The 23,189-nt window shown below is 38.7% G+C and overlaps 1 protein-coding gene across 1 annotated transcript; it reads left to right on the forward strand.

Annotated features, from left to right (window-relative positions):
* The first annotated feature begins 411 nt into the window (after positions 1 to 411).
* On the forward strand, positions 412 to 22,654 carry cul4b (cullin 4B). Its single transcript, XM_087851513.1, has 20 exons — positions 412 to 1,404; positions 5,060 to 5,175; positions 5,265 to 5,368; positions 5,454 to 5,523; positions 7,181 to 7,254; positions 7,344 to 7,506; positions 7,716 to 7,805; positions 10,059 to 10,141; positions 10,225 to 10,292; positions 12,487 to 12,605; positions 12,698 to 12,890; positions 12,993 to 13,097; positions 13,181 to 13,291; positions 13,395 to 13,480; positions 16,607 to 16,714; positions 16,803 to 16,916; positions 17,008 to 17,113; positions 17,204 to 17,376; positions 17,461 to 17,613; positions 21,514 to 22,654. Exons 1-20 carry the CDS (start codon positions 942 to 944, stop codon positions 21,607 to 21,609), a joined length of 2,595 nt encoding a protein of 864 aa, XP_087707639.1. The 5' UTR covers positions 412 to 941; the 3' UTR covers positions 21,610 to 22,654.
* Positions 22,655 to 23,189: the final 535 nt, after the last annotated feature.

A 23,189-nucleotide genomic window follows, 5' to 3' on the forward strand; every position in this document is an offset into this window, starting at 1 on the left:
AATCCTTTGTACATAAATAAATAAGTAAGTTAATACTTTCCCAGAAAAGATTGACTGCACTCTCAGTGTGGGAATTACAGAAGGTGCCGTTTGAACTGACGTCATTTCTAAATAAAGAAAAAATACCGGATAACAAAGAAGCAGAAGTTTGAAACTTATTTATCCTTGTTTTTGTTGCTGTTGATTTGTTTGGTTTTTTTAAAATTGAAATTAACTTTATTACAAGTAGTTGACCATTCAAAACATATAGGGTTAGACAAACCAAGAAAAGTAGTTGTCATGTGTCAAAACAAAAAAATAAATAATAAAAAAAGGTTTACTGGGTACAAAGCCTTTTCATTCATCGATTTTTAAAGTATTTATTTATTTATTTGCGTGAACACTTACGTCAAACGTCGAGCCTGGGCGCCATCTTGTGGCCGAAACGGTCACAGCGCCTGGATTGGTTTAGAAAAAAAGAAACACGCTTGTGCAAAAACTACTTTTGTACAAAGTACTTCCGGTGGGGTCACGGACTAGCTTTTCTGAGCGGATTTTTCCCGTGTTCGCCGACGGCTGTTTTCCTCCCATGTGAGCGTGTTCTCGTAGTTTCTGCGTTTCTCCTGTAAATATTTTTCATTAACAGCCGCTTTCCTCAAACCGCTCACTCTCTGCACGACTTTACGACGCGCTTAGACAAGCGAGGCAAAAGAGGAAGCAATAGCCAACCATCTTTCGTCTCCTGCCAGCAATAACAAGACAGCGACGAGGCTAGGTTCAAGTGGAGCTTCTGTAGTTTGTGATTTATTGTCTGTTTTATACAGGATAGAGGACTTGGGTTTAACCTCTCCGCGTTAAGGCAGATAAAAGCTCTCGGACGCTGAGCTTTTTCCCCCTCCCGGCGACCCTGGAAGTTTCCGATCAGAAGACTGACTGTTAAGAATTAGTATTCCCGTTTTTTCATGTTTCCAACAGGTTTATCTTCCCCTAATCCCCCACCACCGCCAACCCAGGAGGCTAGACCCGCGGCTACTGATGTCAAAACCGACAGCGGTAACATCACATCTACGAAAAAGAGGAAAATAAACGGCTCCGAGAGGGAAGACACTAGTGACACGATCTCCTCTTCGCCTCCAAAGACCCTGAATTCCTCCTCCTCCTCCTCTTCCTCTTCCTCTCCCACTCCGCTGCACATTCAGAAGAAGTTGAGGTTTGAGGATTCAGTGGATTTCATTGGACTCGATGTGAAAATGGCTGAGGAGGCTGCTGCTGCTGCTTCGTGCTCCAATAACAAAAGCAAAGCCATGTTCCTGCCCGGCGGCGTGGGGCACCACGCAAACGGACTGACGAAAACTGCAGGATCCACCACCTTCTCCAACAGTAAACCCGGTGCTGCCAAGAAACTAGTCATCAAGAACTTCAGAGGTAGACACTGGTGGATGATGGGGTCCAAGCTCCCAAAAAAAAAACACACCTTAAACTTACAAATCCCTGCTATATCACAATGATATGGTCCCAGCTCATTTTAAACAGCTATCTTAGAGTTTAATGCTTAAAAATTGTACCATAACATAGAACAAAGATATCACAGGCTTTGGCAAACTTGGGAAAAATGTGTATTTCCTTGATTAGTAATCATGGTAACTATAAATAAGTTAAGAAGTCCCTTTGATTTTGCTAAATCAAACCACCTGTATGGATAGTTTAAACCTATAATTGGGTTTCACTTGCCCCTATCCAAAATCAGGAGCTACAGTTAAAGCTGCCAGATCTGTAAATATGGCAGATTTCTGGTAAACATTGCTGCGAGCTGAGCGCAGCCATCCTCTCTTTCCAACAGCAGTACCTGCAGCATGGATGGGTGAGTCTAAAGAGAGGGAAAGCATGTACTCCACTCCACTAAAATAATTAAATTTTTTTCTCTTTGTGGGGCAGTAACCGTCTGATCTGTTGGCCTGTTAAGCTGAACACTGGAGGACATTATCACTTGTTTAAGTAGAGGCCTATTTCCACTTGCATACAAAAAAAGAGGACTTAGGTATGTGGACATCCCACCAAACGACAGTTATTAATGACTGTAGGTGTAGCATGTTCTTTAACTGTTTTTTAAAGTTTAATTTGCCTGAGCATAAAATACGTTTGTTTATAAAATGGCCTGGGAAAAAAGTAATGGTAAACATTGACAGACTATTGTTGCAGGGTTCAGTGTCATCGATGGGCTGTAAAACAAACTATGTTAGGCCAGCCTCAAGTCCATCTGGGCCACTGGTGGCGTTTCTATTAATAGATTCAAGTAAAGTATTAGATTGTAAATAAAACAGTCCACTTAAAGGCTGTACGGCCTTCTGGTATTGTGATATATTTACCATTAGGTTGAAGGTGTTGCTTTTCATCACAGAGCAGTTGTTTGCAGTGGAGTGCCGTCTGTTCAACATGAGTGAAATGACAGCACTGACTTTTCACAGTCGTTGTTTTGAAATCCAAGAACATAAATCTTTTTTGTATTTTGTTTTCCAGAAGTTTCGGGTCTGATTATTCTTTAAAGACATTAGGAGCCAAGCAGTTTTTGTCCTCGGGCCATATTTTCCCTATGCGTGCAGTACCGTCATGTATGACAGGGGTCTTCGTTAAAATATCGATTAGTCTTTCATCAAACCGCTTGTGTGGGTAGCTTGAACTAAAAGTGAACATTAAATTGACCTTAGGAGTTATTATCTCGAAATCTTGACTTACTGGATGAAACTAAGTTGAGAATTTTAAAAATCTAATTCAAAATTTTGAAATGATAACCTGGAAGTGTGGCTTATTGATCCCTAACATAACAATGTTTTTTAGACACAGAGACAAAGTTACTGTACTTGTCTATACTTAGGTGTATTTGATTATGTGGGTTTACATTCTATATTTCTGTGTAATTGACTAATTCAAGATTTTGTCCTTAAAAAAAATCTGCTCTTCACTAATATGGTCAACACATGCAGCTGTTTAATTCAATTCAATTCAATTCAATTTTATTTATATAGCGCCAAATCACAACAAAAGTCGCCTCAAGACGCTTCATAGATACAGAGAAAAACCCAACAATCAGTGAGACTGGGATGCCCACTTAGCTGTAAGTCAAGTGTCTTGGTCTGAACTCATAGAATTTTACCCCTAGCAAATAATTGAATTATATATATATATATATATATATATATATATATATATTTTTTTTTTTTTTAAATTAATTAATTAATTTTTTAAACAGACTAAAACAAACACTTAAAATTAACTAAAACTAAACGTTCTCAAAATCTCAGATGCCCACTTAGCTGTAAGTCAAGTGTTTTTTTTTTTTTTTTTAAATTAATTAATTTTTTAAACAGACTAAAACAAACACTTAAAATAAACTAAAACTAAACATTCTCAAATAATAATAATAATAATAACAATAATAATAATGGCATACAGTCAAGCAAAGTGGCTCTGAAAACTAAGTGAGCTTAAAAAAAATAAAAAATGAAAATTCAAGATGGAATAAAAAGTAATAATAAATCAATAAAAAGAATACAACACTGTAATAGCTCTGGTTGTCAGCCCTTGATGATCTTTTCTAAGCCAGGAAAAACCCTGAAATCTGGGCTGCAGCACATGTAGCAGAGTATCAGTTAATTGTATTTTATTATTGCAGTCTTCAGGCTCAGCCCACACCAGTAAGTAACCAGTGTTAGAGTAGCATCCTGCCTTACACGTGTTAAACAAATAATTCAAGCTGCAGAAACAAAGGCAGCAAGTTTTAACCAAGACAAATATCAAATAAATAAATCTTGTTCTTTTTTATTTTATTCAGGTTTTTATTACAGACAGTGATGCTGAGGCAACTAAGTTATCAGATACATTGCTGGAAAGTTTTTTAAAAAACTACCCATTTTGTATATATGGAATATATTTGTATATATTATTTGTAAACATATTTACTCTCTTAAACTGCGTTATTTATTGCCCACCCCAACCCATTTTTCTTCCATGAGAACAAAGAAATCTTCACTTTAAAGATACCTGATCGGAAGTCTTTAGGTTTGTGTCACAGATCTGATGATACAATATTTGGCCGAGTGTCAGTAAACTGAGAAAAACTGAGGTGCAATTTTTTTTAATACACTAAAATTCATATTGTGGTTTTAGCTTGTATGGTACAGTTATTATAGATGGCCAACAATGAGTAAATGAAGACTGGGACCGGGTGTAATATGTGGAAAAAACAGATAAATACTGTGATAAATACTTAAACCATCTTTGACTTAAAGTTGACAAAAACACAAGCACAGCAAATCAAACCGCAGAGTTAAAAAAAAAAATTAAGAAGTTTAAACTGTGAGAATCTTGCACAAACATTTAAAAAAGCATATTTTTTTAAAGTGCTCTCATTTCTGTCTTATATATTTATAAGACAGAAATGAGAGAAATAAGAGAAAAATTTAAAAGGAGTATTGCAGTGTTGGTCTCAGCAAATGTGAAAAAGTCTGTAACTGTAACATTTATTTAAATAAGAGGTACTCCTCATTTTAGCAACATGTACGTTACAAAGTAAGTTTCGTGTCACCGTGGCAACCTCGGTATTTTGACCCAAAACGAAACCAGATTGTTTTCATAACGATAACGTTTTTTAAATGTATATTAAAAATAATCTGTAAAAATCTGTCGTGTGTGCGACTTGAGCTGAGAGTGAATCATTCTCCAAAACAAGAGGGGAAAATGGTCATTTTGCATACATGGACTTAAATCAGTCCATGAGAGACCACATGCAGAAGGACACAGAAACAAGAGAGGGACATCTGTGTCAAGGAACCCAAATTTGGTTGTGACTTATTTCACAAATGAGTTTCGTTCTTGGTTGGTAAATGCATTTTTATCTCACCAATGAAAATTCTGGAATTTAATTAATTCCAGTTAACTGGGATTTTACCAAAAATAAGTTACATTCAGTCTAAAAAGTTACCACAGACGTATTCACTTTCATTTAGACAGACTGATTATGCCTACTCATAATCTGAGTATGAGTGAGACTGCTAACACAGGTCTGTTTTTGTTTTCCTCACAGAAAAGCCCAAATTGCCCGAGAACTACACGCAGGAGACCTGGCAGAAGCTGAAGGAGGCAGTGGAGGCCATACAGAACAGCACGTCAATCAAATACAATCTAGAGGAGCTCTACCAGGTATCCGGACAGACCCGCTGAATTCCCCCATCTGCAAACAGCAACTGTGCCGTTATCATTATTCCGACAGCTCTGTTTTCTCCCCTCAGGCTGTGGAAAACCTCTGCTTCCATAAGATCTCCGCCAAGTTGTACAAACAGCTGAGGGCCGTGTGTGAAGACCACATCAAGGCACAAATCGATCAGTTCAGAGAATATCCTTTCACGGTCTCGCTCGCTGAATCACATAGAGAAGATGTTGTTATTTTGTGTCCACTGTTGCCTTAACTTTGCTCTCACGGATGCCCTGGACAGCGTGCTTTTCCTGAAGAAAATTGACAAGTGCTGGCAAGATCACTGTAGACAAATGGTATGTTTTATACTGTTAAAAACTGTTAAACAGCAATTTATTAAAACTGATTTATAATAGAGTTGGTCGGGGGGCTTGTGAATGAAATATTACAAACAGAGACAAACTATTCTGGCTCTTACATTCCAAGTAGTGCAACTCAAATACATCTGTCATTAGTCACCCCCCACCCCGGCCCTGTAAATGGACTGTTTTGCAAATATCACTATCTTGGGTTTTGTATGGGGTTAGTTGTGCAATGCCTGCAAGCAGCCAGTCCAGCAGAGTGAGAAACGCTAGAGGAGATGGAAATTTACAACATTACTATAGAATATCTCAAGTCTGCTGCCTACGCTAGTGTTTAACGTTGAATTGCTACAGGGCATCCAGCTTGCTGGCGCAGTAACGGTTTCTTAATCACACACTTAATAAAGAAGCTGTTTAAGTGAAAGTGATCAGGTATCGAAGGGAGTGGGCGTGGATCTGAAAACTAGCATAACAAGCATATGAAACTGCAATAATAGTTGGCAATTTACATACAGCAGTATGGATCAGGTGCATCTGTGCTAACCAGAGTATTTGACAGCGAAGAGAGAGAAACAAATGTAATGTAGAAAATTAGAATTTTCTTATAACGCCACCACACAACAGCCCATCCAGCCCATAATGATAGTTTAGACCAGGGGTGTCAAACTCAAATACACAGTGGGCCAAAATTCAAAACTGGAACAAAGTCGCGGGCTAACGTTAATATTTATTGAGAAAAAAATCTTCCTCCAGATATAAGAATGAATCTTTTCTTATGGACTCAAATAAGTTTTGCTGGAAAACTGAATATGGAACAAGCAAAGCTTAATACTAAACAATATATATATTAGCTGTATAATACCAGTAGGCCAGCTCTAATAGTAATTTGGTATGACTTCGCCAGAGTTTGACACCTATGGTTTAGATATTTCGGGTAGTCAGCAGCAGTTAACCCATGTGTTATCCATAAATGTACTATTTGCAGGTTATCAAATCCTTCCACTAACACTAATACCACAATACATGACTCTTACTGCCTCTACAGCACTCTTACTACTCTAAACAGTAAGAAGGAGTGCACAGACCACTGTTTAGTTTTCCTGGCCCAAGGTTGTAATACCGTATTTTATTGCTCGAAGGATTTTATATTGATTGAAATTCAATCAGTGAGTTACTAACTGAACAACATATACATTTATTTGAGTATTTATCCTGAGCCAAGTTATGTTTGTCTCATATGTGTGTCTTAAACTTGCTGCCTATGAGTTATCAATTTGATTTGCTGTTCTCTGGTTCAGAATGAGCCTCTGGGGACAGACTATGCGCAAAAGCAACATTAGTCTGCTTACAGCTAAGGCAATGAGTAGAGAAATATGTGCACATCCTGATTTCTGCTTGATTTCTTCACATCCTAAACAACACATGGATATTCAGGGAATTAAAATCCCCCGAACTGGAGGAGCTAACGATCTGTTCTCCGTCTTAAAGCGATTTCTGTTCCATTTCTTAACTTTTTAACCACCAACAAATGAAGCTGCAACATCTGAGAAATCTCAGCAGGCTTTGTAGGACCTTTAAACTTCACATGTAAGATTGGAGGAGGTCATCTGAACGTTGAAAGCGTGATTAATTGTGTATCTTTGTTCCACAGATCATGATTAGGAGTATATTCCTGTTTTTGGATCGCACCTACGTTTTACAGAATTCCATGCTGCCATCGATTTGGTGAGTGATCGTCCATGTTGTGGTTTTAGCTTCGTACTCGGGCTGATTTCTGTTTTATTGTATGGTGAACGGGCTGTTGTGGTCTTCAGGGACATGGGTCTGGAGCTGTTCCGGTTCTACATCATCAGCGATCTGAAGGTTCAGAGCAAAACCATCGACGGGATTCTGCTGCTCATTGAGAGGGAGCGAAACGGCGAGGCGATAGACCGCAGTCTGCTGAGGAGCCTGCTGAGCATGCTCTCTGACCTTCAGGTAATAGGGCAACTCTTCAAATAATAATCCAGATATTAAGTAGTGACGGTCTAAATGTGTTTTTGAATTGTTTGGATTCCCTCCGTTTATTTGAACCACAACAAAAGTGTTGTTTGCATGGCTTGCCTGCACACGGGTGTGATAAAGCGTCTGTTTCCTGTTGTCAAATCTTTTTAATGAAACCTGTGTTCTGTCGGCCTCCTTGGCAGATTTATCAAGAGTCCTTTGAGCAACGCTTTCTGGAGGAAACTAATCGACTGTACGCTGCAGAGGGACAGAGGCTGATGCAGGAGAGAGAGGTGATTTATATAACCTCATACTCGGAACACACTCTTTTTATTTTGTCGTCTGTTATCCACGATTCATTGATCAGCTGACTAAACCGATTGTTAAAGTCATTAGTTTAGTAACCCATGAAAAATACTTGGCAGCTGTACTTCTTTTTTTTTTCTCAAAGATTTATTTATTGCTTTTCCAACAACATTTTAACCAACAGGAAGAGAGAGTTCAAATAAAATAAAGGAGAAAATTAATAAAAAAATAAAAAAAATAAAATAAAATTTGAGTGTATAATAGTAATGTATGTACATCATATATGAATAGTGTTAGGGGAACACATAGATATAGTTATACATACTCTCCCATGTAGATCCTTCAGATATTATTACAGGGAAAAAATAAATAAATAAATAAATATATATATATATATATATATATATATAAATAAAACAAAACAAAATAACCCCCCCCCCCCCCCCCAAAAAAAAAAAAGTAAAAAAAAACAAACAACCAAAAAAAAATAAAAAAAACACAAGGGTTAACAGATAGTGCTCCAGAAAAATATAAAACAGGTATAACATAGTGAGATATTAGGTTTAAGTGCATTATTCCAGGGCTTCAGGCTGAAGTTTAGTCCAAGGGTGTCAAGTTAGTTAGAGAGGCATCTGAACTAACGGTTGCAGTGATAAACTGTGTCCTCTTCAGTTCCAGTCCGTTTAATTTCACATCTCTTCTCCTGTCCTATTGAGCAGTCCAGCACTCGCAGGCCCCCCAGGTTCTCTTTAACAACTGCAACACTACTTCTCCCATACAGGTTGAATGGATATAGTCATTTCTATTCACTATCGATCGTCTCCTCACTTTCCAAAAATAACAAAAAATTTCCCCACATTTTTTTAAAGGAAGCATGTTTACCCTTTATCATAGACGTAAGTTTCTCTAAAGCAAGGGATTTTGACAGTGTCGATAACAAAGTTCTCAGGTGTGGTCTACTAATGGATCTCCATGATTTGGCAGCTGTACTTCTAACAGAACAGCCGACCATTCTCTGGGTTTGTCTTGTCAGATGTGAGGATTTGAAACTTTTTTGTCACATTTGGTTCTTCTGAGGAATAAAAAAGTAACTAATGCCTCAGAAAGGATTCAGTATTTTTTGATGTTGTTAGAAATTTTACAAAAAGCCAACCATTTAACCACATGCGGAAACACAGATGTAGCCACTGAACTAAGCATTAGTAAAGCAGAAAGCAGGTCTGACACAGTAAACGTGTTTTGAGTGAAGCTTTTAGCAAAAAAAACATTTGGCTGGTTGAAGCAGAAAGTATATAAAACGTTCACTTTGCAACTGGAAGCTTAGTTTATGTGGATTTTTTGTTGTTTTTTTTATACAAAAGGTGAAGCGTAAGTAAGTAAAATTTATTTCTATAGTGCTTTTCACAGATAAAAATCACAAAGTGCTTTACAACACAGGAAATGGGAACATAAAAACAATATAACAGTAAATAAAACAATGTAAAACAATAAAACTATAAAAACAGCATAAGAAGAAATTTAATCAAATGCTTTTCTAAATAAAAATGTCTTCAGCTGTTTCTTAAAAGAATCAATGGAGTCCGTGCAGCGAAGAAACAGACACAACCGCGGTGCCACCGTCTGAAAGGCCCGATCACCACGAGTTTTAAAACGAGTGCGCGGTACCACCAGCAGTCTCTGATCTAATGACCTTAAAGCCCGAGAAGATGTATGTGGTTTCAGCAGGTCAGATAAATATTGAGGAGCCTGACCATGTAGGGCCCTAAAGGTTAGAACTAAAATTTTAAAATGAAACCTAAAATTTACAGGCAACCAGTGAAGGGAGGCCAAGACTGGAGTGATATGTGATCTTCTCTTGGTGCCTGTTAAGAGACGTGCTGCAGCATTCTGCAGTCTGAAGACGATTTAAGGCTGATTTGTTAAAACAAGTAAAAAGGCCATTACGATAGTCTAAACGAGAAGAAATAAAAGCATGAATAATCATCTCAAGTTCAAGCTTTGATACCATTAGTCTGAGTTTAGAAAGCGTGGAGACTTTGTTTTGCAAACGCTCAATTCTTATAGTTTAATTTGAAGAAACTGTAGAGAGAATAAAACTACAAACCTCTCTGGGAAGAGTGGCAAATTATCCTCTATGCAAGAACTTTTTATGATGTTATGTAATCTTTGATGGGTAGTTTTCATCTGTATTACAGAATAAGCATTAAAAGCTGTGGTGTGAATGTAAATGTGTTTTTTAGGTACCAGAATATCTCCATCACGTTAACAAGCGCTTGGAGGAGGAGGCTGACAGAGTCATCACGTACCTAGACCAGAGCACACAGTGAGTGTCGGACTGAAGCGCTCACTTAGCAAATAAACGGTGACAGAGATCGATGCGTAACCTGAGCTTTTTCCTCCTCTCAGAAAACCGCTCATCGCTGCTGTGGAGAAGCAGCTGCTTGGTGAACATCTCACGGCAACTCTGCAAAAAGGTAAACACTTAATATAAGCGTTCACTATATAATAATAAATTATTGTAAAGCAAATGAGGGTTTAGCTTATTAAATGCACCTTTTTGTCATTGTTACAACATATTTTTAATTATGGCAATTTTTTAACAAGATTTTCTCTTCAGTGTGTCTGATTTAAGACATTTTTAGTTTCATATAATGTTGCATTAGTCTTGTTGTTTTTATGTTGTTTATATGAGTGCAGCCCTACCGCTTTGTATAGAAAGAGAGACCTATTGTAACTGTGTGCAGTGATTGTGATGCCATGGCTTCGATATGGTACCAGGTCAATGACCACTCTGACCAATCAGTCAGTGTCTTCGAAACAACGTTTGTGCATCTAGATGGCAACAGGACTATCAGTATGCAACTGAATAGAGTCAAGTTAGCAATAGCATGCAATCTGCTTGTGATAATAGTGATGAACTGTGATAAGTTAAGAGGGAAAAACCAAATCTGCTGTTGTCTACATACAAAGACAAATACTTACAAAGCGCTTCATAACCTCGCTCCTCCATATCTGTCCGATCTTCTCCACACATACTCGCCCCTTCGTACACGCCGCTCTTCTTCAGCTTCCCTTCTGTCAGTTCCACCTGCTCGCCTGACTACCATGGGACTCAGAGCCTTTAGTTGTTCTGCACCGAGACTTTGGATGCACTCCCACTTGCTCTACGGACCACACACTGTCTCACCACTTTTAAATCACTACTCAAAACCCATCTGTTTAGAATTGCATACACCTGATCTGTCTTAGGCCATTTTTACCTTGCTCAGTTTTTACATTTGCTTTTATACTTTTATGACTGTTTATGTCTAAATTTTATCTACCATGTTTGCTATATATACATTTTTCTTATGTTTTTTTATGGTATGTTTACGTGTTACTGTAAGGTGACCTTGAGGGTCTGAAAGGCGCATATAAATAAAATGTATTATTATTATTATACAAAGAAAATCATATTCACTACGTACATTCAGAGTTTAGCCAGAACATCATGAATTTAAAATAAAAATTCCTTAACAAATAGTTCTCTAGTTACTGCAGGATGGCAGTTTAAATGCAGAGTGACATCGGTGCCGAGTAACTTTGATGCGGAATTCTGGGAATATAACCAGAATGCAACCAGTTAAGTCGAGTCCTCTATTGCAAAGAGATGGACCTCAAGCGATTTTCACTCATCTGCGCAGACTGACTGATATCGATTGCAACATGTTTGCAATCTGCATGAAAAATTAGACTGCAGTTATTTGTAAACCTTTGGCGATCAGTCTGAGAGTGATTGCAATGAATCCAGTCGGTGGGAATGAAATTAAAGTCAACCTGCTGTCCTAGTTTTTTTACTCTTAGGCTACGTTCAATCTGCAGGTCTTGATGCTCAATTCTGATTTTGTGATCAAATCTGATTTTTTTGTCTGCTCGTTCACACTACAAATAAAATGCGACAGCAAACGCGCTCTAGTGTGAACGCTCAAAGCGGCCCGCATGCGCAAAAGAAGACGTCACACACAACACGCTCTGTTTAGACCCAGAGCAACAGTATTGTTTGACTGATGGCCCTTAATATAAAGACTTCGGACTTTACGTTTCCCAATTTTTGCTTTAAGTTATTTTGTTATTTACATAATAATGTAAATAACCTAATAATGATCCTTATTGCTGTTTTAGAGGAGCAGTGCTTCAAAGGATAGCTGCAGATTTCTGTCAGAATCTGCAGATTATACAGTACAAAGAAAATGTTCACGTTTCTCCAACGTTGTCTTCCCAACAGTTTCACCGGATGGACAGGAAGCGTTCGCGATGTCTTCTCCGGTGCTGATAATTGGCGTCTGTCTTGTGTCGGTGACGTAAAAGACGGATTTAATGCGACATGACCATCAAAACAGCAGTCGCTTTCTGAAACATCAGACATGTATCGGATTCAGGACCACATACGAAAGTGACCCAGATCGGATTTGAAAATATCGGATTTGTGCCGTTCACACTGTCACACCATGATGGGATATGGGTCACATAGGGTCAAAAAAATCGGATTTGATGCGCTTTCGCCTGCAGTGTGAACGTAGCCTTAGTGAAGCATAAGTGGCTGTTCTGGAAGTACCTGATATGTGACTGTCTTGTCTGCACCTCATACTGACTCTTCATTGACCTCTAACTGTTATTTGAAACTTGCAGGTCTGACCAACCTGCTGGATGAGAACAGAATTCAGGATCTGTCTCTCCTCTATCAGCTCTTCAGTCGAGTGCGTGGTGGCGTTCACGTGCTCCTGCAGCACTGGATAGAATACATAAAGGTATAGCAGCTTTTAAATGAAAGACTGAAGAGAAGACAGAATCAATATTAACTGTTTTAATTGTTTTTAATGTCTTGAAAATACAAATTCAGGCTTTTGGAAGCACGATCGTAATCAATCCGGAAAAAGACAAAACCATGGTGCAGGAGTTGCTGGACTTTAAAGATAAAGTGGATCTAATCATCGACGTGTGTTTCATGAAGAATGAGAAATTTGTTAATGCCATGAAGGAAGCTTTTGAAACATTCATCAACAAACGGCCAAATAAACCTGCAGAGCTCATAGGTCTGTAACTAAGCATGTTCCCCATTCATAGCTGCCACACAGTGAAGAGAAAAATAACAATAATCATCTGCCAACATGATAATAATCAACATTTCTCTATAGCAAAACATGTGGATTCAAAGCTGAGGGCAGGAAACAAAGAGGCCACGGATGAAGAGCTGGAGAAGATGCTGGATAAGATCATGATTATCTTTAGATTCATCTATGGTAACGTTTACTGTAACAGTTGTGTAAGTACAGTACTTTGTCCTTTGTGCGGCCTTTGTTGTGAGACTTTGACGTCCTTGCAGGAAAAGATGTTTTCGAGGCGTTTTACAAAAAGGACCTGGCTAAGAGGTTGCTGGTTGGAAAAAGTGCTTCTGTTGATGCTGAAAAATCCATGCTGTCAAAGCTTAAACACGGTCAGTTTTCATAGCTTCGTGCCATTTCTTAGCACGTGTGCACACAGGCGCTACATCCTGACAGTGACTGATTGAACTTTGACTCACGACATTTGTTTTCCAGAATGTGGAGCAGCGTTCACCAGCAAGTTGGAGGGGATGTTCAAGGACATGGAGCTTTCTAAGGACATCATGGTGCAGTTCAAACAGGTAACACTTTGCATACATAAATAGTAGGGGTGGGCGGAGGGGAATCGATACTGTGTAGCATCGTGATATTTTGTTTGCTAATAATGTATGGATACAGGGACAGCAGAAATCGATATTTTGTTACAAAAAAAGGTTTTTGTGCTCTGACTTCAGAGCATGTTGATCCTTTTTCTGAGCAAGAATCCTGACATTCCTTCACTGTCCAAATGTGTTTAACTTGTTTATGGCAGCAATAAACATGACAGTTTACTTATTTTAATTAAGTTTAAAACTTTTTTATTTAATGTAAAATTCTATTTTGTTTTAATTTACTTTCAAATTCTTCAGTTGCTGAAGGGGCTGCATAGTTTTCATAAACTGCATAGTTCAGAATAGCTATAATTGTACCAGATGGTTGATTCAGTTAAGTTGGACTAGACTGTAATACAAACCGTTCAGTTTGTCAACAATAAAACTGAAATGAGAGAAAGACTGAGTGTGAGACTTTGATATTAGAGAAAATGAATATTGATAAAGTTTACCTTTATGTACAGAATCTGAATATCGCAAAATATTTTTAAAAAATTGCAATAATATCGTATCGTGGGATGTATGGTGATTCCCACCTCTAATAAATAGGCAAATATGACGTTATGGAAAAGGTTTTGTTCGCACATATTGAAGCATTACATGGTGAAAAAAGACAAATCTTTTCATTGAAGTTTTATCAAAAAGAAAAAAATGGCTGACAATTCAACCAAAGTGTTAGCCTACCTTTGCTTTCCCTGAGGGCTTGAAATAAAGACATTGTAAATCAAAAAGATGTAATTCAACTGTCAGCATAACATAAAACCTGGGGCACATTCAGTCTGGGAATAGTGTCTGGTGGTTTGCACCAGTTCTCCAGTTAAACAGCGTGTTTCATTGAAGCGGTGTGAGACAGTAGGCAGCTGGCTTAATGTACGTTTTGTTTTGTGGGTGTGTCAGAAAGACAACCACCAACTCCAGTCAGCCAGGACGGATGTGCATATAAACTCTGACGTATTAAAAATGCAGACAACAAACTTTCCCTGCTATTGGTGCAGAATTATGGGCGACCGTGGCTCAAGAGTTGGGAGTTCGCTTTGTAATTGGAAGGTTGCCGGTTCGAGCCCCGGCTCCTACAGTCACGGTCGTTGTGTCCTTGGGAAAGACACTTCACCTACCGCCTACTGGTGTTGGCCAGAGGATGGCGCGATATGGCAGCCTCGCTTCTGTCAGTCTGCCCCAGGGCAGCTGTGGCTACAATGTAGCTGCCATCACCAGTGTGTGAATGGGTGGATGACAGGTTGTGTAAAGCGCTTTGGGGTCCCTAGGGGACTAGTAAAAGCGCTATACAAATACAGGCCATTTACCAATTAATACATAAGGCGCACTGAATTATACTGTCGTTTTTTTGAGGAAATTAAAGTATTTTAAGTGCGCCTTATACTCCAAAAAATACGATGTATGCATTACAGCGCAAAGAGGGGGGAAAACACACTAGTATGAGAATTCATGTATAAAAATAGCAGCAATATTATCTTTTGTTAACAGTAGCAGCAGTGTGGTTGCTTATGTCAAAAACTGTCATCATTCAGCTGATGACTACAAGAATTGGATGACTGTACTTGCACCACGACAATGACTAACATGACAAACTCATAAAAAACACAGATGCCTTACTGACGAGGCAAAGAGGAGTCACGGTGTCTGAATAATGTGACCCCAGCTGTACATTTGTCTGACATGAGATTCTTCTCCTGCTGCAGGTTTTATTACTTAATTTATAGAAACGGGAACTTCTTTAGCATTACATGCTTGGATTTTATTGTAATTTGTTGGTGCATTCACTTGTAGGGAGCCACACAGCTTGAAACTAGACACAAGATGTTTGTATAAATTTTGTTTTAGACAGATGTTAGAGTGGATGAAAACACACACTAACTATGTGCGTGACAGAGTCATTGGCCTCAGTCTGTAGCTGTTGGTGTTAAATTGCTGTTAAATTGCAATTACTCAAACATAGCTTAGCTTATTTTCTTTTTCTCTCTACACACAAAAAAGGCAAAAACTCCTTTATGTATAAAGATGAATAAAAACTGAAAGTATTAACATTAAACTATTGCAAAGTATCTGACATATATAAAGGAAACAGAGCGCAAGGATGATAAACACAAATAGAGCCATTTATAATAGAAGTATCTCTGTAATACCTGGTTACTAAAGTAGCTCTGTAAACGAGGGTTTGGTGAAATTAGTTTCCAGTGTTGTAAAATTCAGTTTCTTCATATAATTACTAGAGGTGGGAATCACCATACATCCCACGATACAATATTATCACAATACTTAACACACGATACGATATTATTGCAATTTTTTAAAATATTTTGCAATATTCAGATTCTGTACATAAAGGTAAACTTTATCAATATTCATTTTCTCTAATATCAAAGTCTCACACTCAGTCTTTCTCTCATTTCAGTTTTATTGTTGACAAACTGAACGGTTTGTATTACAGTCTAGTCCAACTTAACTGAATCAACCATCTGGTACAATTATAGCTATTCTGAACTATGCAGTTTATGAAAACTATGCAGCCCCTTCAGCAACTGAAGAATTTGAAAGTAAATTAAAACAAAATATAATTTTACATTAAATAAAAAAGTTTTAAACTTAATTAAAATAAAACATGTCTTAAATTAAAATAAGTAAACTGTCATGTTTATTGCTGCCATAAAACAAGTGAAACACATTTGGACAGTGAAGGAATGTCAGGATTCTTGCTCAGAAAAAGGATCAACATGCTCTGAAGTCAGAGCACAAAAACCTTTTTTGTAACAAAATATCGATTTCTGCTGTCCCTGTATCCATACATTATTAGCAAACAAAATATCACCATACTACACAGTATCGATTTTTTCCCCACCCCTAATAATTACAGTCTAGTTTGATTTTACATCTTCAGACTTGTGTAATTACAAGAAAACTGAAAGGGTGGACCCTCACCAACACTGCCTGTTTTTAGTCTAAAATCCTGCTAATGGATTCAGTTTCCTGCTAGTTTCAGTTTACTAAGATTAAAACGTCTTTGTGGGTAGATAAACTCGTGTCTTTGTATTTCTGTAGTATATGCAGTGCCAAAACATTCCCGGCAATATCGAGCTGACAGTGAATATCCTCACTATGGGCTACTGGCCAACGTACGTCCCCATGGAGGTGCACCTGCCACCTGAGGTTAGTCCTGAGCAAATACTGAGGGTTGATTTTATACTTTTCAATATAACGAGCATCGCTTTGTAACAGCTCTCTTATCTTTGTCCAGATGGTGCGACTGCAGGAGATCTTCAAGACTTTCTATTTGGGCAAACACAGCGGCAGGAAGCTGCAGTGGCAGTCGACGTTAGGCCACTGTGTCTTAAAAGCTGAATTTAAAGAGGTTTGAACTCTTTTCTAAGAATGACCTCGTGTGTTTTGCTCACTCAGTGAGCCAAGTTTAATGCTAATCGTCTCGATGTTTCTTGCAAAAGGGCAAGAAGGAGCTGCAGGTGTCACTTTTCCAAACTCTTGTCTTACTGATGTTTAATGAGGGAGAGGAGTTCACCCTGGAAGAGATCAAAGTGGCAACAGGAATAGGTTTGTATTAACACATTAAAGCGCTTTTTCATGAAGAAATGGCATCCTCTATTTTTTCCCAGCCACACTGATCTTTGGGCCTTTCCACAGAGGACAGTGAGCTACGGCGGACTCTTCAGTCACTTGCATGTGGTAAAGCACGTGTCCTCACCAAAATCCCAAAAAGCAAAGATGTAGAAGATGGGGACAAGTTTTCCTGCAATGACGACTTCAAACACAAGCTGTTCAGGATCAAAATAAACCAGATCCAGATGAAAGAAACGGTATGTTTGCTCTTACCGTATTTTTCAGCCTAAATTATCTTTCAAGGATCGGAAAATTCTTTTTAACTTGCCTTTTTTACTCAGGTGGAGGAGCAAGCCAGCACCACGGAAAGAGTCTTTCAGGATCGTCAGTACCAGATCGATGCTGCCATTGTGCGGATCATGAAGATGAGGAAGACTCTGACCCATAATCTTTTGATGTCTGAAGTGTACAGTCAGCTGAAGTTCCCCGTCAAGGTGATAATCACAACTGGTTTTCTGTTTTGTTTTGCTTGTTTGTTTGTTTTCTTTTTACCACTCGGTCGTAAAAGCTGATGGGGAATGCCATCACCAGGTGCAGACACCAAAGTTTGTGAATGTGATAACCAGAGATGGGCCCGTTACTGTAATCCGATTACTTTTTCTAGTAATGAGTAAAGTAAGGGATTACTATTGCAAAAACGGTAATTAGATTACCGTTACTTTCCCGTAGGAACGCTGCGTTACTGCGTTACTAAAACCGTGATTTTTTTGCGAGAATGTCTCATGACAGTGACGTAAACGAGTGCGACGTTCGTGACAACAGCTGTGTGCAGATCAACAATGGATCATATATCGAGTGCAGAGAGAGTATGAGCGTGCAGCGTTTAAAGCGTGGAAGTACTGACCTTACTTTGAGTTTGATTCCATAAAAAGTGACAAAAACATTAGTGTCCGTTGTGCGTGGGAAGAAAACTTCTTTTTACAGCGAAAAAAACCCCTAAACTTCCGAGCAAGCACCGAGTAGCTACGACGTAATGGGAAACTCACAGAGAAACTCGCGGATTCTTCCACTGACCGCTGCACACCTGCACCAGGGTAACCCTCCGCCTACCCCACTCCTGCTTTACAGGTGAAAATAGAGCAACAGGACCGCTAGTCTTTGACTTTATTTATTTTCTGCTGTGTTTTACTTGCATCTATTTGAAAGACTGAGTGTAAACACACAAAATATATATTTTTTATGTGCTGGAATGTGCAGAAAATAGGTTTAAATATTAAACAAATTTCTTCCAGTCAGAGAATGTTGCAGATAATTTAACTTTTACTTGATGTATAAAGTTAAAAGATTAAAACTAATAAAACAAGTTTTAAAAAGAGACTTTTCCATTTGATTACATTTTGTATGATGATTATGTAGAAAAAGTAGAATTGGGCTGAAAGATCTATCGCTTTATCACCTATTCAGGTTGTAAATCGTGTTTTTAAAAAGTAACTAAGTAACTAATTACTTTTGAAAATAAGTAATCAGTAAAGTAATGGGATTACTTTTGGGGGGAAGTAATCAGTAATTAGTTACTGATTACTTTTTTCAAGTAACTTGACCAACACTGGTGATAACTCAAGTATGAGGCAATGTAGGGCCTTAAAATTGACACCATAAGTGTATCTACGACCTTGACCTCAGGTCAAGTTTTCTGAAAATCTTGTAAATGCAATAACTTGAAAATAAGCCAATTTTAAGTTGATAGGTGTGTCCACTAGGAGGCTGAAATAGCACTGGTAGTTGCCAGTATTTTTAATATACAGAAGGACTACACTGGGTTTAATGCATGATCTAATAGTAGAAATAATGAGAAGTGAATGTAGCTTTTGAAACCTTCCAAGTTGTGGGGCTTCCTACATGTGAATATTGTATTTGGTATTCACTACTTTCACTTACCATTTCAGTCCCTCTCCTTTTTCGTCTACTTTCAGTCCTTCAGTAAAGGAAGTTTCTTTCATTTGCTGGACACAGTCGACAATTTCAGCTAAACTAGATCTAACCCAAAAAAAACCACTAGGACTTGGCCAGACAGCAGTGACGCTTCGGTGTGACAGATTGCTGATTCGGTTTAAAAGTTTGCTTGGACATGATAGGGGGTGACTTCAGTGTTTACCACAAAGAGGAAGGAGGAAAGGAGGAAGGTGGGGAAAAATAGTCAGAGATCAAGAAGCCAAAATGAGAAGCCGAGATAGTGGCTGCTTTGAAAGTTTCACTTCACGGCAAAGAAGTTCTTTGTATTTTAACACGTTTGGTCTTCACATACAGGATAAAAGATCCACAGTCATGTGAAAATGTTTTCAGGGGACTCTCTCCATTCCTATAAAGATGCACTTTTTCACATGATTGTGAGGTCACCCATTGGTTTTGAGTTTTGCATTTAAAAGCTTTAACTTTGGTGTTTTTTGTCCACTGTAGTGTTAATTTTATTTATTTATTTTTCGTAAGAACTATAAGCTGCAGCCATATGCAGTACGGGTGTGCCGCACAGACACAAATATTTGATAATTAGTTCTACGTGAGAATTTTTTTGTTTGTTTGTTTATCTACAAGGCTGTAAATGTGTTTTTAATGCTGAAAAGTTGGGCATTTTAAGATGTGACTCTATGGGAATTGGCTTGCTTTGGGTGCCAGCCTCAGGTGACCACTAGAGGAACTGTACAGTCTGGAATTTCCATGGTTGTTTGTTTTTGTTTGTTTTGTGTTTTTAAAGAAGCAGCTATGCCACAAACAAGAGTGTCAAGAGACCAGTTGTATCACATGTTTTTGATCCTGCTAAAACATGTAGATAATGGTCTCCATAGCTCTGTGTGGGAACAGTGTTAGACGCTGCTGTTACGCTGTGTTGACCAAATTTAGAATATGACTCTTAGGGGATCAGGGTTTTAAACTTTGGCAGTGTTTAATATCCGCATCCTCCAGTGCAGGGGTCCCCAATCCCAGTCCACGAGGGCCGGTGTCCCTCCAGGTTTTAGATCTCACCCTGGGTCAACACACCTGGATCACATGATTAGCTCATTACCAGGCCTCTGGAGAACTTCAAGACATGTTGGTCATGTCCAAATTTATGGGCTGCATCCTCCTGAGGACCCGGCCTTCGCGGTCTACGTGGGCCGGGTCCTCAGAAGGTCGGGTAGGCCGGAAGTAAACGGCCGTGAAATTGGACGGTCTAGCCTTCTGATTAGCGTCAGCGCTGTCTCGGTGGAGTTTAATAAACTCGGCCGTCTGCTCCTTGCTATCTAAAATATAACAGGACACTGGCGTAAATTCTCGACCATCTCACACTTCTGTTTAATCAGTTTTCTGTTTGACGTTTAGTCAGCTGTGTAAAAACCAAGGAGGAACCCACCTGGGGGATTAATAAAGTTTTATTTTATCTAATCTAATCTAATAACTTTAATCTCAGCCAAACAGATTTACTCACGAACAAACAAAACACTGAAAAAAGCCCAACAATAACATTTTTAGGTTGTCTAAGTGACTTATATATTACGTTTAACCCGAGCAGCGAAAGTCCGCGGTGATCTGACAATGATGTGCCGGGAGTTGTGCCGTTCTCGGCAGCTTCAGTGACCCTCGAGCTCCCGGCTTGCTATCGAGCTGGTGGGTAGCAGACGTCTCCGAAAACGTCGAAGCACTTTTGCAAATATGCGATATCCTGATAAACCGAGCAGATATTTGATGTTTACACAGCTACATTCTCGCCTGAAAATATGTTAAAAGTTTATTTTGTGACCCAGAAAGATTAGTAAGAGTAATTTTAAAACTTAGTAGCGGCCGCCATTGTTGGAAACTGGAGTTTGGCTGGGCCGCACTATGAATTCTGGGATATGGTGGGCCACGAAGGACACACCCGACCCATCCTTCAAATTCGGGGAAAAGGAGGACGCATTTGTCAGCTGCATTCGGAGGAGTCTACGAATTTGGACAGCCTTCGGCGCGTCGCTGTGACGTAATCGGTCTACAAATGCGGCCTCAGGAGGATGCAGCACGTGAATTTAGACACGAAGGTCATTTCTCCATTTAAATCAGCTGTGATGGATCAAGGTCACATCTAAAACCTGCAGGGACACCGGCCCTCGTGGACTGGGATTGGGGACCCCTGCTCCAGTGTAACAGCATGTATCAAATAGGGGGGAAACTAAAAAAAAAAAACTATAACAGGGTCACCTTTATGCAAGTCTAGAGGAAAAGAAGGTGTTTTAATTTACTTTTTATTTTATACAAGAAGACTAACATGAATCTGCCTTTTCACTTCTTCTTTTTTGTCTATATCACACCTCAAATTATAGCTTGAAATGCTGGCATGTTTTTCATGTTTTAACTCGTGCCTCCTGTCTGTCCTCTCCTCTCAGCCTGCTGACTTGAAAAAGAGGATAGAGTCTCTTATTGACAGGGACTACATGGAGCGTGACAAGGAGAACTCCAACCAGTACAACTATGTGGCTTAGATGAAAGAAAGGTGGATGCAGGTGGTCCAGTCAGGATGAAAGCCGTTCTGAGTGCTCGGTCTCTTAAATCGTCTGCTCCAGTGGAAGTTATCCATTATCATCTTCAACCCAGCGACCGACAACTGAATGGCTATAGCTCCACAGGGTTTTTCGTCAGGGGTCTTGTGATCCTGTGGACTGCATGCCTATTGAAAAGAGAATATTGTCCATATTTGTCAGTGCCTCTGAGAGAGCTGGGACAAAGAAGACACACAGATATTGTTCAGTTTGCTCTTCTTTTTTCTTTTTTTTAATGGAGAGGAAAAGTATTTATTTTCAAACTTAGATTCTTCTTTGTCCATGGTTTGAATCAATATGCTCTTTGTTATCAAGTCACTATTTTTTTTTCTTCCTTTTTGTTCACCCAGTATCCCAGGCAAATGCTAACACACCTAACAATGCTCTAAATGTACCACATGTTTGAGAGAGAAAAAAGGATAAAAATTAAACTGATGCTTGTTTCTTCTGTCAGTGTCAAAAGTGGGACTAACATTTAAAGTAGGGAACTGGGAATTTTGGGAATTTCTGTGGCAAATGTGTGATCCTGCATCAGCAAAGTTTTACAGTTTCAAGGCCATGTAGCCCAGTGATATAGCTATGTTTGTAATCACACAAAATGTGCCAAAAATGGAGCACTTCTTGTTGTTATAGGCTATAATGAAGCTGCTAAGGCAGCCCACTTGTATAAGTAAACACATTTAAGTTTCTCTTTTGTTTTTTCTTTGAAGGTCATTTTTGTACATGCACCACAAAGCATTTTAAATAATCTGACATGGCAGTCCACTTTGTGTTAGGTTTTTGATGACCCTTAGTAAAAGCACAATACGATGAGAGTCCACATTCAATGTCATTACTACACACTTTTTTTTTCTTAAGTCTCCCTATGAGGCTTACTGGAAAGTGGATGGAAAATGCCTCAACATATGAGGCAGACAATGATTGATCAGATATGCCGTTGTTTGTATGAGTCTGTTAGATTTCTTCAGATTAAAATAACTGTCTCAGTGGGTTATGTCATGTTCAATCACTGGTTTTCAAACACGTGTAGTTATATTTAGGGTGACCAGATCCCAACTATTTCAGCGTATGACTATGTGAGACTGGGTAGTAAAGCTGGAAAGAGAGTCTAAGTTAAACAGATGTTATCGGTGTGATGCTGATTATGTGATGGACAGATGGAATATTTTATATTAAAGCAATTTACACCTTGTAAGCTTAAATATAAGCTAACGTTTGTTTTTAATGGGATGGCTTCTATAATCCCATTTTCTATATTGTCTGTTCACTTTTTTGCAATAATGGTTATCCATCAATCCACAGAAAATAACATCTCTGTTTTGAGCCATACAGTACTGTGCAAAGGTCTTGAGGCATGGTAATAAATAGGTACTGTGATTTATTGAGGCAGTAAACATACATGGAAATACAGTTAATAAGGGGAATTTTTTCCTTTTCTTAAGGACATGACTTAGTTAGTTTTAAGCCTCCAGGTTTAGTCCTGCACTAGTCCAGTTTGCTCAAATCTTTGTCAAAGGTCATTG

The sequence above is a fragment of the Neolamprologus brichardi genome, chromosome 2 (genome assembly GCF_056152115.1).
Source record: "Neolamprologus brichardi isolate AB-2024 chromosome 2, ASM5615211v1, whole genome shotgun sequence".
NCBI classification, from domain to species: Eukaryota; Metazoa; Chordata; class Actinopteri; order Cichliformes; family Cichlidae; genus Neolamprologus; species Neolamprologus brichardi.

Excerpts from the sequence above, each read along its gene's own strand:
- cul4b (XM_087851513.1), top strand. The coding sequence starts at position 942 with ATGTTTCCAACAGGTTTATCTTCCCCTAATCCCCCACCACCGCCAACC. Across the intron at positions 5,176-5,264 it reads ATCTAGAGGAGCTCTACCAG|GCTGTGGAAAACCTCTGCTT; the intron begins GTATCCGGACAG and ends TTCTCCCCTCAG. Across the intron at positions 13,292-13,394 it reads GCTGTCAAAGCTTAAACACG|AATGTGGAGCAGCGTTCACC; the intron begins GTCAGTTTTCAT and ends TTTGTTTTCCAG.